Here is a 14,737-nt window from a genome sequence, read left to right as displayed (position 1 = left end):
TGGCAGCGCTGGCTACCTATTAAAGGTCCATGAGGACCTACAAAAAGCCAAACAACAACAACAACAAAAAACCCACAAACAAAAGCCCTTTATGGCTTCTGATATGGATTCAGAATTAGGATTCCCTGTCCCATATTTTCCTGGAATCATATATAAGCCCAGGAATAATCTCTTATGATCTAACAAAGCTGAGTAACAGGTAAAATTTCTTACCAAAAACAAAACAAAACAAAATCCTAACAGATTAAGAAATGTGGTTTGATTAGTAGTTAAGATTTATGCCTTCGTTTTTATTATAAATCCTGAAATCAAGGTGATCAACAATAAATTTCTCTTTGAAAAAAAAAAGTAAAATGCAGTTAAAATTACATCCTTCCATACCTTAAAATATGCTTTAAAAAAAAAAAAAAAAAACTAATGTCAGTTGCCCAACCCATATTTCCCAAATCAATCATTCTGGTATTATTAAGTCTATAAATGAGCTCTAAGTTGGCAGAACAGAATATATACTTAGGTTTTGCTTTGGGTTTAATTTGCAAAAGTAAATTCAACAAGTCTGGGGAGGGGAAATTCCACCTACTTTCGAGATCTTCCATATGTGCCTGAAGAGTTCTTGCAAGGTTAATAAACTAGAAACAATGCAGAAAGAAATACAGTAGTTTAAATGTTGCAAATGGCTCTAGAGAATCAGTATAGGAGATTCATTTCTACTTAAAAAGTCAAACATCATTTTAAGCCTTTAAATAGGGGTTTTTCTCCCCCCAACATCAAAAATCACAAGCTTAATGGTGTTAATTTTTAAATGTTTTATATAATCTTTATAATCATGTAGAAACCAGTTTTTAAAAATTGGGAGCAGATACAATAATTTTATCCAATGATATTGCTTATAAACACTTCAAAAAATTATGAAATGGAGGAAAAAAAACCCAAAAAACCACCCTTGTATTTGGACCCAAATAAATTCAGTTTCAGTGGGCGCACACAAACACACACACACACACACACACACACACACACACACACACACACACACNACACACACAAACTCCCAAGAACCAATATTTTCCTACCTACATTTGATAAAAGTATACATTTGGTTCTATACATTAAAAAAAATCCTAATGACTTCCACTTTGGAGTATCATTCAACATTCTGTAATTTCCCACTTTTAAAACTTAATACGAACTTTTAGAAACACATGAATTCAAAAGTTCTTAGATGTTTTATATGGTTTATTCATTCTGAAGACTTAAGGTACCTTTTTAGAAATCATTTTATGGTATTAAGGTTTTAAGGGTTCACAATTTCTAAAGTACTTAGAAGTCAAGAGATCTTTGCTCAAATTCTGAATGCTCCTGATAGATAATATGAATGCTCTTCAATGATAATTATCTATTAACTGGCTCACTGGAATAATGTCCACATGATGATAAAATAAAGAAAAATATTTTACTAATTTAGAAAGAGTATTATATACGTTGAATTGCAGTTACTTGATAATGTTCAAAATAAAAACATTACATGAACTCTACTACATTTTTATCACCGAAGTTAACATTTATATAAGGAAGTCTGAAGGATATATTTATGAACACATTTCAAGATATGAAGTGTTCAGAATGCTACAATAATGGCAGATATATAGAGACCTTAGCCCTTGCTACACAAAATGGCCCAGGCAGCAGAGCATAAAGTTTCCTCTGGTACACTGAGGCAAAGAGCATCATTTACTTATAAATACCTAACATACAGCTAGCCCAAATGTCATATTACGGCTAACAGCGTACACAGTAAACAACCAACTATTCCATATCTAAAATACTTTGTAATATGGACACTTTAAAATTAGTACACTGGTAATCTTTTGTAGAACAGTAACAAATAAATTGAAGTTAATTTCCCATACTCTTTGGCTTTTGGAGTTCAATTTCAGGTTTCTAAGTGATAATACTCAGGTTTTGTTTTTGTTTTAATAATAAAAAGCCCATTTTCCCTTGATGTTTCCAATTCTGTTTTTCAATGAAATACATTCCAATTACCTTCGAGAGCTAGAAAATTACTTCTTTCTCTAAAATAACTTTATGAGAAAATCAGGCTGCTTGTTATAGAATACAGCAATTTCCATTAAATCTACAGTATCTTTATTTTTAAGAAACATTTAAAAAATAAAAGCTTCCCAAAGGAAATAAGATGTCAACATATAAAACAATCTGCTTTCCAAGGCAAACACTTGCTGCATCACACCCTCCCTCTCCCCGACTTCATTATTACTTACTCGGACACGTGTGCTTGGTTCATTTGTATTTCCCATCATATCAGAAAAGCTTTGTTCGCACAAGTGCAGTAACACCACTAGGTAGAGACCAGAGCTGATAAACTCATACTCAGCCTTCAATAGGGAAGCAAACAGGAGAAAAGAAAAATACAGAGAATGAAAAATTAGTAGAATTGAGATTGATACTCACAGTACACTGATAAACTAGAGGAAATGTATTCATATCCAGTTCCTAGTAAGGGATACAATGCCATTTATTAAGAAAAAAGACTATCCTTTATAATTTCATAAAATTTTACTTTTTATTCTCATACAGTCTTCTTTAGTGTAATGACTTTATATAAAAATGGAACTTTTAAATAATTTGATGGTGGAATGAATGCTTTGGTTTTCCATAAAGCTCACAGATTTCATTATACAAATGGCTATAGCTATATAAGCTTAGTTAAAAATTACATTTCATCTATAGCTATGCCAATATACTACTATAACTATTCTGATAGCTCAAGTGTTTTTCTGTGTAATACAATGAACTTAAAGGCACAGTAAATAAAAGAATGAATAAAGGTAAGAGATCATTCACACAGAAATTTGTAGTTAGTAAAAACAGTTCTTCAATTCAAAACTGTTCTGTTGTGTTAACCTAAAAAGCAGCAGCTGAGACAAAATTAACAGTTTTTAAGGTTCAGGACTGCTGCCAGGCTCACACTTCCAAGTTGCCTTGCGGAGAGTGCCCCAGAGAACAAAAGAAAAGCTCAAATTTTTAAAGAAAAAAGGACAAATCCAGAAGGGAGAGGTAACAAAAGTTGTTCATTCTGAATTCTCAACATTGGTTTACAGAAATAATGTTGGTTAGTGATTGGCTATACACTATTGAACTATAGGGTATATGACATTTTATGTCTACTTGGCACTAGTTAGTCTAGAAGCCCTAAAGTAAGTGGCTTCAAGAGGTATTTATTTAGCTCAAGGGAGAGTGAGATGCGAATGCTGTCACATTTTAAATACTTCTCTGAACCTGGTAATTTAAAGGGGTTCATATTACTCAGATTAAAAGTTTCTCTCCCCCGCCCACAGCTGTTTTCAAGCCATGAATATAAATCATAAATATAGTATTATTAAAAATCTAATCTGTCCTGTAATTTTTACAGTGAACTATTTACAAACTGAATTGGGCAACTGGTTCATTGGACGTCAAGAACTCTATGTTCTTAGTACCAGCTTCAGCAACTAACTGGTTATCAGTCTACTGAGTATTCAAGAAATTTGAGGCCAGTTGTGGTGGCTCACACCTATAATCCCAGCACTTTGGGAGGCTGAGGTGGGTGGATCACTTGAGGTCAGGAGTTCAAGACTAGCCTGGCCAACATGGCGAAACCCTATCTCTACTAAAAACACAAAAGTTAGCTGGGTGTGGTGGTGGGAGCCTGTAATACCAGCTACTTGGGAGGCTGAGGCAGGAGAATCGCTTGAACCCGGGAGGCAAAGGTTGCAGTTGGCTGAGATCGTGCCATTGTACTCCAGCCTGGGCAACAAGAGTGAACCTCCATCTAAAAAAAAAAAAAAACCAAAAACCAAAACTGAAATGATTCACTTAATAATTATTGTTGCTTTTTTTGAACTTAAAAGGAAATTATATATCCAGAACACTTTTTAAAAATTTTAAATGGGGCCAATCACAGTGGTTCATGCCTGTAATCCCAGCACTTCGGGAGGCTAAGGTGGGTGGATCACCTAAGGTCAGGAGTTCAAGACCAGCCTGGCCAACATGGTGAAACCCTGTCCCTACTAAAAATACAATTAGCCTGGTATAGAGGCGAGTGCCTGCAATCCCACCTACTTGGGAGGCTGAGGCAAGAGAATAGCTTAAACCCAGGAGGCAGAGGTTGTAGTGAGCTGAGATCGCGCCATTGCACTCCAGCCTGGGCAACAGAGCCTGGGCTCCATCTCAAAAAAAAAAAAAAAAAAAAAATGGTTATCACCTTGCAAAAGATCAAGCCACTGGTTAATGTGGAAATACAAACAAATCACTTAAAATTAGTGTAGCTATCAGGCCACTAGAATCTATTGTTCCTACAGAACAAACAAGTTAAAACCAGGAAGTTTAATCAAGGCTGTCATTGTTTTTACAATGACTCCACCTAGTATCCCCTAAAACTTCTAAAGAATATGGTTCATTAAAATGCTTAGAAAACAATAAAAACATTCTTGACTGAGATCAAAAAGGAAAAAACTGGCGGGGTACGGTGGCTCATGCCTGTATTCCCAGCACTTTGGGAGGCTGAGGCAGGTGGATCATGAGGTCAGGAATTCGAGACCAGCCTGACCATCATGGTGAAACCCCACCTCTACTAAAAATACAATTAGCTGGGCATGGCGGCAAATGCCTGTAAACCCAGCTAGTCAGGGAGCTGAGGCAGGAGAATCGCTTGAACCTGGGAGGCAGAGGTCACAGTGAGCCAAGTTCATACCAATGCACTCCAGCCTGGGCGACAAAGTGAAACTCCATCTCAAAAAAACAAACCAAAACCAAAACCAAAACCAAAACAAAAGGAAAAAACTGCCTTTGAAAGACAGGATGAAGCATCTTGGGAAGGAAGATGGCAGAAGAAACAATCCTTTTGAAACCTACTCTCATTTTAAGAAGGCAAGTTATGTATTTATACTTATTTCTGCATGATTCCACTTTTCCATGTTTCCTCTGGTTTTTAAATAGCAATGCTCGGCTATCTACAGAAAACTCCTTGGGGATTTAAAACATTGCCTTGCTGAAGTCATTTTCTTTTTGGATACCTAGTGCATCGGAGAATAAAATAACATAACTGGCATTAGAGTAGCACCTATGCTACATCAACTGCTTAATGTTTCCATTCTCTAGATCAGTGATTCTTTATCTGGATCCAAGCAATTAGCTTCAAAGGATCTGGGAATCCCCTAAATTAGAGACGGATTTTGTGTCTTATATATTTTCTAAGAAGGGTACATAGTTTTAATCAGATTTTCAAAGGGTATCTATTATTCCCACACTTAAAATATATTATTGTATGATTCTATTTGTATGAAATATCCAGGATAAGTAAATCCATAAAACAACACAGACTGGTAGTTGCCAGGGGCTGACAGCACAGAATGGGGAGCAACTGTTCAATGGGTAGAGGGTTTTCTTTTAGAGTGATGAAAATGTTTTGGAACTAAACAGAGATGGCGGCCACACAAAATGGTTTTTATATTTTGTAAATCTCATTCAATATAACAAAAGAGGGGAGACCCATTACCCCTACATTTAAAAAGTGTTTTTGTTTTCTGTTTTGTAGAGACTGGGTCTTGCTATGTTGCCAAGGCTGGTCTCAAACTCCTGGCCTCAAACAATCATCCCGTCTTAGCCTGCCAAAGTGCTAGGTGTAAGTGTGAGCTATTGTACCTGGCCAGAAAGTGTTTTTCAAGCACTTCATGCATTCCCTTTACAGCATATCTTTTTTTGTTTGTTTTTTCTTAAACAAATATGCTAACCACACTTCAACAATTTGGCTCTAAAGTCACCCTTGTAATCTCCTTAAACACACATCTGCCCCACCTCCTGAATTTTCCTTCAGTAAAGAAAAAGGCGGAAATTATTGAGCTCTTCATTCTAACTGTATCATTTATGCATCTCAAAAAACTTACAGCTGTGGGGAAATAAGGTTGGCATCCCTATTTTGGAACAACTTTCCTAAGCTTAAGGGAAAAATAAAAAAAAATTATGAAATTCTAACACCTAGTGCAGTAACAGAATTATGTTAAGAACATTATCATTGTTGTTTTTATTTTAATGCAAGGTTTCTGACCATGATTTAATCTTTTCTTCAAGAGCTGTCCTTGAAGCATAGAATAGACACTTACCAAATTAGGCAAAATATACTAACTTGTTCATTTGCATGAGCTCTATGTAGTTCATGAATATCAAAATCCTCCAGGTTAAGCTCCAGCTTCTCTTTACATAGTTCACAGGTGGTTACAGCTTCTAATGAAGAACCTGGTAAAAATTAAATTACAAGTAAAGCTTAGTTTTACAATGTCTTCATAAAACACTTTTGCTCGCTAAGTTTTAAGCTTAAAATAAATAAAACCTTAAAGGAAAGGAGAAGAAAAGGAAATATTACATTTCTGCAGTAAACCAGTAATGTCCCCTAATAGAGCAGTCTATAATATCCGATGTGCACATTAGGTCCTGCCCTATGATAATAAGCCACCACCATTATTTAGATACCTTGGTTGTTTTCTTCCTCCCAGATACTCAGACATCCTTGATCCTGGGAAGCAGACAGAGGCAATGGAACGTCATCTGTACTTCCTACTTACTCATTAAGTACTTTGACATGATGCCATGAAAACAATGTTTAGTGATGTAACATCTCAAACACCTAGTTACACACCCAAGGTCACATCAAAGATACACCAAAGTATCTTTGATGTGACAACACATACCTAAGACCTTCTAGAGTTTAAGGAATGTGTCTGCCTTACTTGCTAGAAAGGGAAAAAAGGGACCCCACCTTTGTCCAAATAAAAACAGCTCCTTTCAGTCATAAAAGGAATTAGTCTTGATATATGCTGCAACATGAACTTTTAAAACATTATGCTAAATGAAATACAGATACAAAAGCACAAGTATTTTATGACTCTACTTACATAAAATATCTGGAATACGCAAATTTAGAGACAGAAAGTAGATCAGAAGTTACCAGGGATTTGGCAGAGAAGGGAGTAGGAAGTGAGGAGTTACTGCTTAATGGTTAGAGTTTCTGTCTGGAATGATAAACAATTTTGGAAATAGGAGTGATGGTTGCACAACACTGTGAATATGAAAATTGTATACTTAAAAATGGTCAAAATGGCATATTTTATGTTATTTATGTATTTGTTTTACCAAACATTTTTTTAAAAAGAAAAAGAAAACTTCCATATTCATCCAACATTTGATTATTCCTAAGCTTTTTGGTTCCAATTTGGTAGGTAGTAGTCTTGTGTAATTAAACATGTAGGTTCTGTCTGCCTTTTCCTTTGTTTGTTTATTTTCAGATAGGGTTTCAAATGGAAAAATGGCCTTAAAATTAAGAGTAAGTTGTATGAATAATAGGGTAGATAGGTTTCAATTCAATTCAACTAACATTTGTTGAGTGACTGTTACGTGCAAGCAATAATTAGAGGTTTTGGAGATTCAAAAAAGAGTAAGTAGTAGGCCCTGCCTTCAAGGAACTCATAAAACTGCAATAACTAGTGTTAGTTAATAAGAATTTTTTAAGAGTAAAATTTGGCATAAGGTCCAAGACAGCAGTAACTTACATACATGTTCTAGAAAACAGCTGAAAGTGAGTGCTAATCTGAAGAAGCATGCTGTCTCAAAATGGGTTGTAGTCAAATTATATTGAGTTTTCACTATATTTTGAGTATATGAATAAAACCAAGCTTCTTTTTGGAGTCTAGCATATATGAAAATGTAATATGGACCTTGGAGATAATTTAATACAGATTCTCTTATATCTTAGGGCTTCATTTTCCTCCTCTATGGAATAAGAGACTTATTAAGTCATTCAAATAGGCTACACACAGCTGGGAGCAACCCGTTTATTCCTACACGTTTTTTCTGGAGACAAGATCTCTCTCTGCTGCCCAGCCTGGAGTGCAGGGGCATGACCATGGCTCGCTGCAGCCTCTAACTCATGGGCTCAAGGGATCCCCTTACCTCGTCCTGTTGGATTACAGGCATGAGCCACCACAGCCAGCCTACTCCTGTATTTCTTAATCAGGGCTCTCTCCATTACACCCTGACTGCATCTGCCTAAATTTGTATATCCTGTAGACTTTAGCAATCCAAATACAGTAGCTTCTTAATAAATGTTTAAATAAATCTCTACCAGAATGAACCTTCTACCAGATGGGGTCTTTGTGTAGCTCTGAGAAATACTTCTGAATACCTATCAGGAAAGTTCAGTTGCTGAGACCTAGACATTCAATTGGCCATATCTTGAAAAGTGCTTATTATAACCTTATAAAACTAACTCTAGGCCAGGTGTGGTGGCTCACGCCTATAATCCCAGCACTTTGGGAGGCCACCAAGGCAGGCAGATCACTTGAGGCGAGGAGTTTGAGACCAGCCTGGACAACATGACAAAACCCTATCTCTACTAAAAATACAGAAAACATTAGCCAGGGAGGCCGCCAATGTGGGCAGATCACTTGAGGCCAGGAGTTCGAGACCAGCCTGGCCAACTTGACAAAATTTCATCTCTACTAAAAATACAAAAAATTAGCCAGGTGTGGTGATGTGCACCTGTAATCCCAGCTAACTCAGGAGGCTGAGGCAGGAGAATCACTTGAACTCGGGAGGCAGAGACTGCGGTAAGCTGAGATTGTGCTACTGCACTCCAGCCTGGTGACAAGACTCCGTCTCAAAAAACAAAAACAAAAACAAACTCCCATTTAATTTAACAGTGTACTTACCATGTAACTGGTACAGTGGGAAACTATGAACAATAACTCTTTTGACATTCATAACAACTTTATGAGGTATTACTCAATGTTACTCAGAACTGAGGCCTAACCTAGTCTTACTTAAGAATCTTTAAGAGTGAATTTGAATCATCTGTAAATTTTTTTTTTTTTGAGACTGAGTGTCACGCTTGTCACCCAGGCTGCAGTGCAATGGGGCAATCTCGGCTCACTGCAACCTCTGCCTCCCGTGTTCAAGCGATTCTCTTGCTTCAGTCTCCCAAGTAGCTGGGATTACAGGTGTGCTCCACCATGCCCGGCTAATTTTTGTATTTTCAGTAGAGACGGGGTTTCACCATGTTGGCCAGGCTGGTCTCGAACTCCTGACCTCAGGTGTTCCACCTGCCTTGGCCTCCCAAAGTGCTGGGATTACAGGTGTGAGCCACCATACCTGGCCCATCTGTATTTTTAAAAACTCCAGTGGGTGATTTTGATCAGCAGCCAGGGTTTAGAACCAATGTTAAGAAACATGTTCAAGACCCTATAGCTAGCTGAGTGTTCGAGTAAATATTCCAAACTGGGCTTGTCTAACTTCAAAAAGCCAATGTTCTTAAACAATAAACTATATTATCTGTTTTCCTCCATATCTAGCACTAACAATCCAATTATATGTATCAGAAGTTGAGTCAAGTTGTTGTTCTTCATTTTGGTAATAGCTAACATTTCTGGGCCCTTTAGTGTCAAAATACTAAGCACTTTACGTGTAATCTCTCATTTAGTACATCTAACACCTCAGGGCGGTGACTAACAAAGCCTGTGAGTTACCGTAACACCATATAGCTCAGAGAAAAGGCAGTTCCAGGTGAGATAGCTTGTTCAGAGCCTTGGGGTTAGACTAGCTTAGAAGAAAAGATACTGCTTTCTCCTCTTGTGCCCCCTAGAGGGCTACTGCTCACCACTTGACTACTACATTACTGGGAGTCTCAGGAATTTTCCCAGTATCCCCATCATCTCCAACTTGAACCCAACTCCTCCAACAGATTATTAAAATCAAAATCAGTGCCATCATACCTCACAACATAGTTGTCTGTTACCGTGCTAATGATCAGACCTTTAATCTCAAACAACTATGTACATTTATTAATCTGATCTAGTTTTCTACCTTACTAGTTGTTCCTATATCCCCTGGTACTCATGGTCTAATATCAGTAAATTCCTCTAATCACCAACCTTTCTCTTTTGAACTATCTCTTTACTTTCATGCCTGAACCACAGTGCCTTCTGACTAATGATACCTATATATATGCTTCTATAGCCATTTTATCCTCACAGTCCCTTGTAACTCAGGACCAAGAAGTGAGGGTAGTTGCCCACCCAACACATCCATTACTGTTTTCAAATCTTAATTCCCCCCTTAATCATTAATGACTTTCAGCACCTGGTTCCCTACCCTTCTTTGCCAACTAAATCCTTGGTTGTTTCAACATCCAAGACCAGTCCCATTGGATTATAACTTTCTCAACATCTTTGCTTCCAATATCACCCTTCCCCACCTCAGTCACCAACTCTAAGTTCATACCCTTGACCTCATCACAATTTGCTGCACTACCCCTAAATCTCCATTTTAAGCATCCCCTCCTCCTGTGTACCAATTCTTATTTTAGCCTACTTACATCAATGTCAATAAAATTCAGATACTCTACCTCTTTCTCACTATACACTTCCTGATGTTCTTACTTTCCTCCTGATTTTAATTTCTATGATCGCCACAATTATGTCCTTATAGATACCCTTAACTCCCTTCATCATATTTGCCTGGCAAAAGACCTACCAGCATTGTACTCTAGTCCATACCTTTATCCCAAGCATCTGAAAACTGCTTTAAAAAAACTGTATGTGTACCTCATTTTAAAATCACTTTTACAGACACTAATACAATCTGGAAATCCTACTACACATTCACATCCTTAGAATGTTATTTTCCTCACACCTCAAAACTTCCTAACCACCTAAAGACCTTACCTCTCTTTCTAAGAAAACAGATGCAATTAACAGAGGGAGTCATAAATCTTCCCATCAAAGCAACAAACTGATAAACACTCACATCAACACTAGCCTTCTGAAGAGAAAATATCCTTTCTCCTATTAAGGGATAACCACTCAAGCTGTGCTCTGGACCCTATCTTCTTTCCCCTCTTTTCATATTTTTTTTTCCTCTATTAGAAGTCTCAAAATAAAAACATGCCTTAAAATTCCCTACCTCAAAATAAAACAAAAACACTTCTTGTGATCCCATGTAACTCTAATTCCTGTTCCCCATCTCCAGTCTCCTTGGTAGTAAATTTGTTCAAAGTGTTGAACCTATGTTGCTGTCTATCCTTTCTTACCTACTTTTCTCTACTCAGTCTAATCTAATCAGGCTCAGGAACCCAGCATTCCAGAGATTGAAACCACGAAGAACATCTACACTATCAAATCCAATTATTCTTTTTTCTCATTTTACTTGACCTCTCAGAAGTGCAGGGTTGATCCCACACTCCTTAAAGCATTCTTCTTTTGGCTTGCACAACACATTTTCTTGGTTTTCTTCCTTCCTAAAGGCTGCTTTTCAAATCTCCTTTGTTTTCACTAAACGTTGGGGTGTCCCAGGGCTCTGCCCTGGGCCTATTTCTTTGATATATGCTCTTCCTCTAGCTGACCTTATTTAATACCAAAACCTCAAACGTTACTCATGTGTTCATAACTGAAACTTTCAGTGTTTCTCCTGAAATGCCAGGCTTGTCTAGCTAACTGCCTACATGACATTTCCATATGGTTATCTAGTAAGCAGTCCAAATAAAATGTCCAAAACAGAACCCTTGGTTCCCTTTTCAGCTTCCTATTTCAGTAAAAGGAACTGCCGTTCACTTAACTGCTCAAGGCAAAAATATGAGCTTCCCTAATTGTTCTTTCTCCTTCATTCCATCACATCCAATCTGCTGAATTGGATGTCTTACAGAATCTACCTACAAAATATACCAGAATCTACCCATTCTATCATCACAGTCACACTGCTACACGTTAATCAACACCAACTCTAGCAAGTGCTCTGATAACAGACTCCTGGTTGGTCTCCCTGTACTACTCTTGTCCCCCTAAAAATCTATTCTCAGAGAAGCCAAATATAAATAAGATAATTTCATTGCCTTTCCCTTTAGTAGCTTCCCATCATATTTAAATCTAAGATTTGGGCCTTTAAAAGTCTTGCACAAACTAACTTCTGCTAATCTTTCTCATCTCAACTTTATCTCCCCTCCCCGACTAACTATACACCAGCCACACTATGCATAATTCAGCTCCTCAAATAGACCTAGGTTGATTCCCACCTTAAAGTCTTTGAACTTGCTGTTCCCTATGCTAGAGTGCTCTTCCCCTCATCATGGAATAGCTCAGCCCTCAATTTACACGTTCTCACTTCAGAAAGGCATTTCGTTAACACCCAATATCACTACAAGAAGCAGGTGCCTTGTCTTTTTACCATCCTATAACCGACGTCTAGAACTACTGTGCCTGGCTCCATTACAGGCACTCAATGAACAAATAAATCCCCATAGTAGCCTTATTACCATAATTCGCTAAGTGACACAACAGCAACATTAGAAATAAATCTTTCTCAAGGACACACAGCTGGTAAATGGTGAGTCTATTTCCTTGATTCAAAAGGATCTTACATGATAAAAGGGACACACCGGTGATCACAAATTACAGCTGTACTATACATGTATGAAGTAGTAAATAGTTTGGTGGGAAATGAAATATAAGACACATTACTAAAAATTTACAAAGACTAATGCTCTTTAATGCTTCTGCTGAGACTTCAAAAATTAAGACACTTGTTAAAAGTCTAAATTCGACAATCTATAAATTACAAATTTGTTAACCAAAATGCATACATACATGCATCTCTTAGAAAAAATTGTGAAAACACAAAAGGGTAAATCTTACCAGAGTTAATTTTGGCCTGTAACCACTTTTTCATACACTCTTGGTGGACATACTGCAAACTTCCTGTACACTTGCATGGCTCTATCAGCAAATTAGATGATGATGCAGCTGCCATTTGACAAATTCTACATAAGTCACCTTCTTCTTCTTCTGAGTCCTCTAAAAGGAGGCTGGAAAAGAAGGCACATTTCCCAAAGCTATCATAACTCATCCTGGTTGGTTACTTCAGTCATACATAATCACAAGCTTTCTTTTTTGTTATTTCTACCCACACTGTCTCTGGGTGGAAAAAAGCAAATAGTAAAAACAACAAAGCAACAATAATTATATTCATCAGCAACCCTCTGATTGAAACTGAAAAACCCTCTCATTGAGAATAAAAATCGTAACAAATATTTTAAAGGTAAGTAAAATAGGCTAACCTATCATTTATTTTTATTTTCATATGATTAAGTAATTTTGTCATTAACAAATGACAGTTTAAGATCTGTATTTTTCTCAATGGCTTTATAAGTACTTCTAAGAGACTTTAATTTCTGCAGTATTCCAGACTACTTCAAGTCCAACAGTATAAAGGTAAGATAAACTTATCACTTTTGCCCCTTGCCTCCCCTCAAACTTTAGGGCTATTTCCATGAATTAAACACATACTGGCTTGTAGATTCTCATTTACATGTTATCAGAACCACGTTTAAACTGATAAACTTTTGTATTACAGAAAAAAATTTAAAAGTATGCTTTAAAATTCTCCATCTGCCCCCTCCCTGCAGCAATCTTATGAAAGTTTCCATTAACCTATGTCATCTATTTAACAGGCCACTGTGTACTGCTTGATACATACATGTGGAACAACAGTTTTATATAATAAGGTAAGCAATTGTTAAAATCCCTACCGCATTAGTCCACTGTTGGCATGAAACAGGTACACAGTAAATTGGTAATACAGAATGCTGAACTGTTACTGAAATACAACCCGGAATATATGGATACCTAAATGAACTTAGCAAAAGATTTGTGGAAAGAGATGGATATACAACTGCTAGGAGACTTTCATGCCCTGGGTTAATCAGACATAACCTCAACCATAAATTATTTTTAAAGACTGAAAACATGGTATTTATATTTTACCTTTAAATTTAACTTTCTTCCCTTCATAGTTTCAACTATTTACTTGGTGGATTCAATTTTTCTGTACTATTTTTAACTGCAGAATGTCTTAAAATCCTTAGGTATGAGGAAAGATGTAATACAGGAATGCAAACATACACACACACACTCTCTCTGGCAAAGTAACCAACAAATGCTGCTTTTAAAATTAACCAGATAGAGTGGTGCTAGCTCAGTCATTTCTCTCTGAAGATGACTAAAGTAATGCTTTGCTTTCTGCCTACACTACTGTACTTAAATTAATCTAACCTTGAAGGCTGAAAATATGTAACTACATCCTTTAGCAGACAGCCTGCAGTTGGAGGAAGCTGCTATAATAAGCAAACACTAAAGCAAACACTCCCAGGGTAGAGTAAATCTCTTTCTACAAAAAAAGGAAAAATAGCAAGTTTAAAAGCAGGAAAATAACAGTCACATGGCAAAATCTGTCCTATAAAATTAAAAACAAGGAGTATGGTAGCCCAATGCCCACCATCTCAGAAAGTGTGCAGAGTTTCCTTTATCACCTGAGTTGGATTTGAAAGCATTTTCTTATTAAAGTACAACAAAAATCTAAAAATAACACTAACAATTATGCTTCCCAACAATTCTACTAGGCCTTTGTGAAAAAGGAAAAAAAAAATCCCACATTACCTTTATATAAGTCTTCTTCCTCGAAGTGTACTTCAACTACTTTATCTCATTTTAATAACTATTTTAATACTAAGTAATTAGACTAGGATGACTAAATTAAGAGTAAGGCTGGGACTAAGATCTCTGGTTTTTTTGGTCTTTTCACTCTTACCAGTGATTTATAAGCAACCTTCAACTCTATAAAGATTTCTTTGTATAAAAAGATT

At 36.8% G+C, this 14,737-nt stretch overlaps 1 protein-coding gene across 7 annotated transcripts in view; it reads right to left on the bottom strand.

The window, feature by feature from the left end:
- Positions 1–14,737, bottom strand: part of MARCH7 (membrane associated ring-CH-type finger 7) — a 55,651-nt gene that overhangs the window by 3,552 nt on the left and 37,362 nt on the right. For 6 of the 7 annotated variants that reach the window (XM_025405443.1, XM_025405442.1, XM_025405440.1 and 3 more), the window contains 4 exons: positions 12,732–12,901; positions 6,182–6,291; positions 2,280–2,393; positions 581–629 (listed from right to left, as the gene is read on the bottom strand). In XM_025405443.1, coding sequence (XP_025261228.1) covers positions 581–629; positions 2,280–2,393; positions 6,182–6,291; positions 12,732–12,901 — 443 coding nt within the window. The remainder of the gene's footprint in view (positions 1–580; positions 630–2,279; positions 2,394–6,181; positions 6,292–12,731; positions 12,902–14,737) is intronic. The other variant, XM_025405446.1, reaches the window with a different exon arrangement.

Source organism: Theropithecus gelada, chromosome 12, assembly GCF_003255815.1.
Source record: "Theropithecus gelada isolate Dixy chromosome 12, Tgel_1.0, whole genome shotgun sequence".
Taxonomy (NCBI): domain Eukaryota; kingdom Metazoa; phylum Chordata; class Mammalia; order Primates; family Cercopithecidae; genus Theropithecus; species Theropithecus gelada.
The sequence above is the reverse complement of the archived record's forward strand: the minus strand, read 5'-3'. Positions and strand labels throughout refer to the sequence as shown.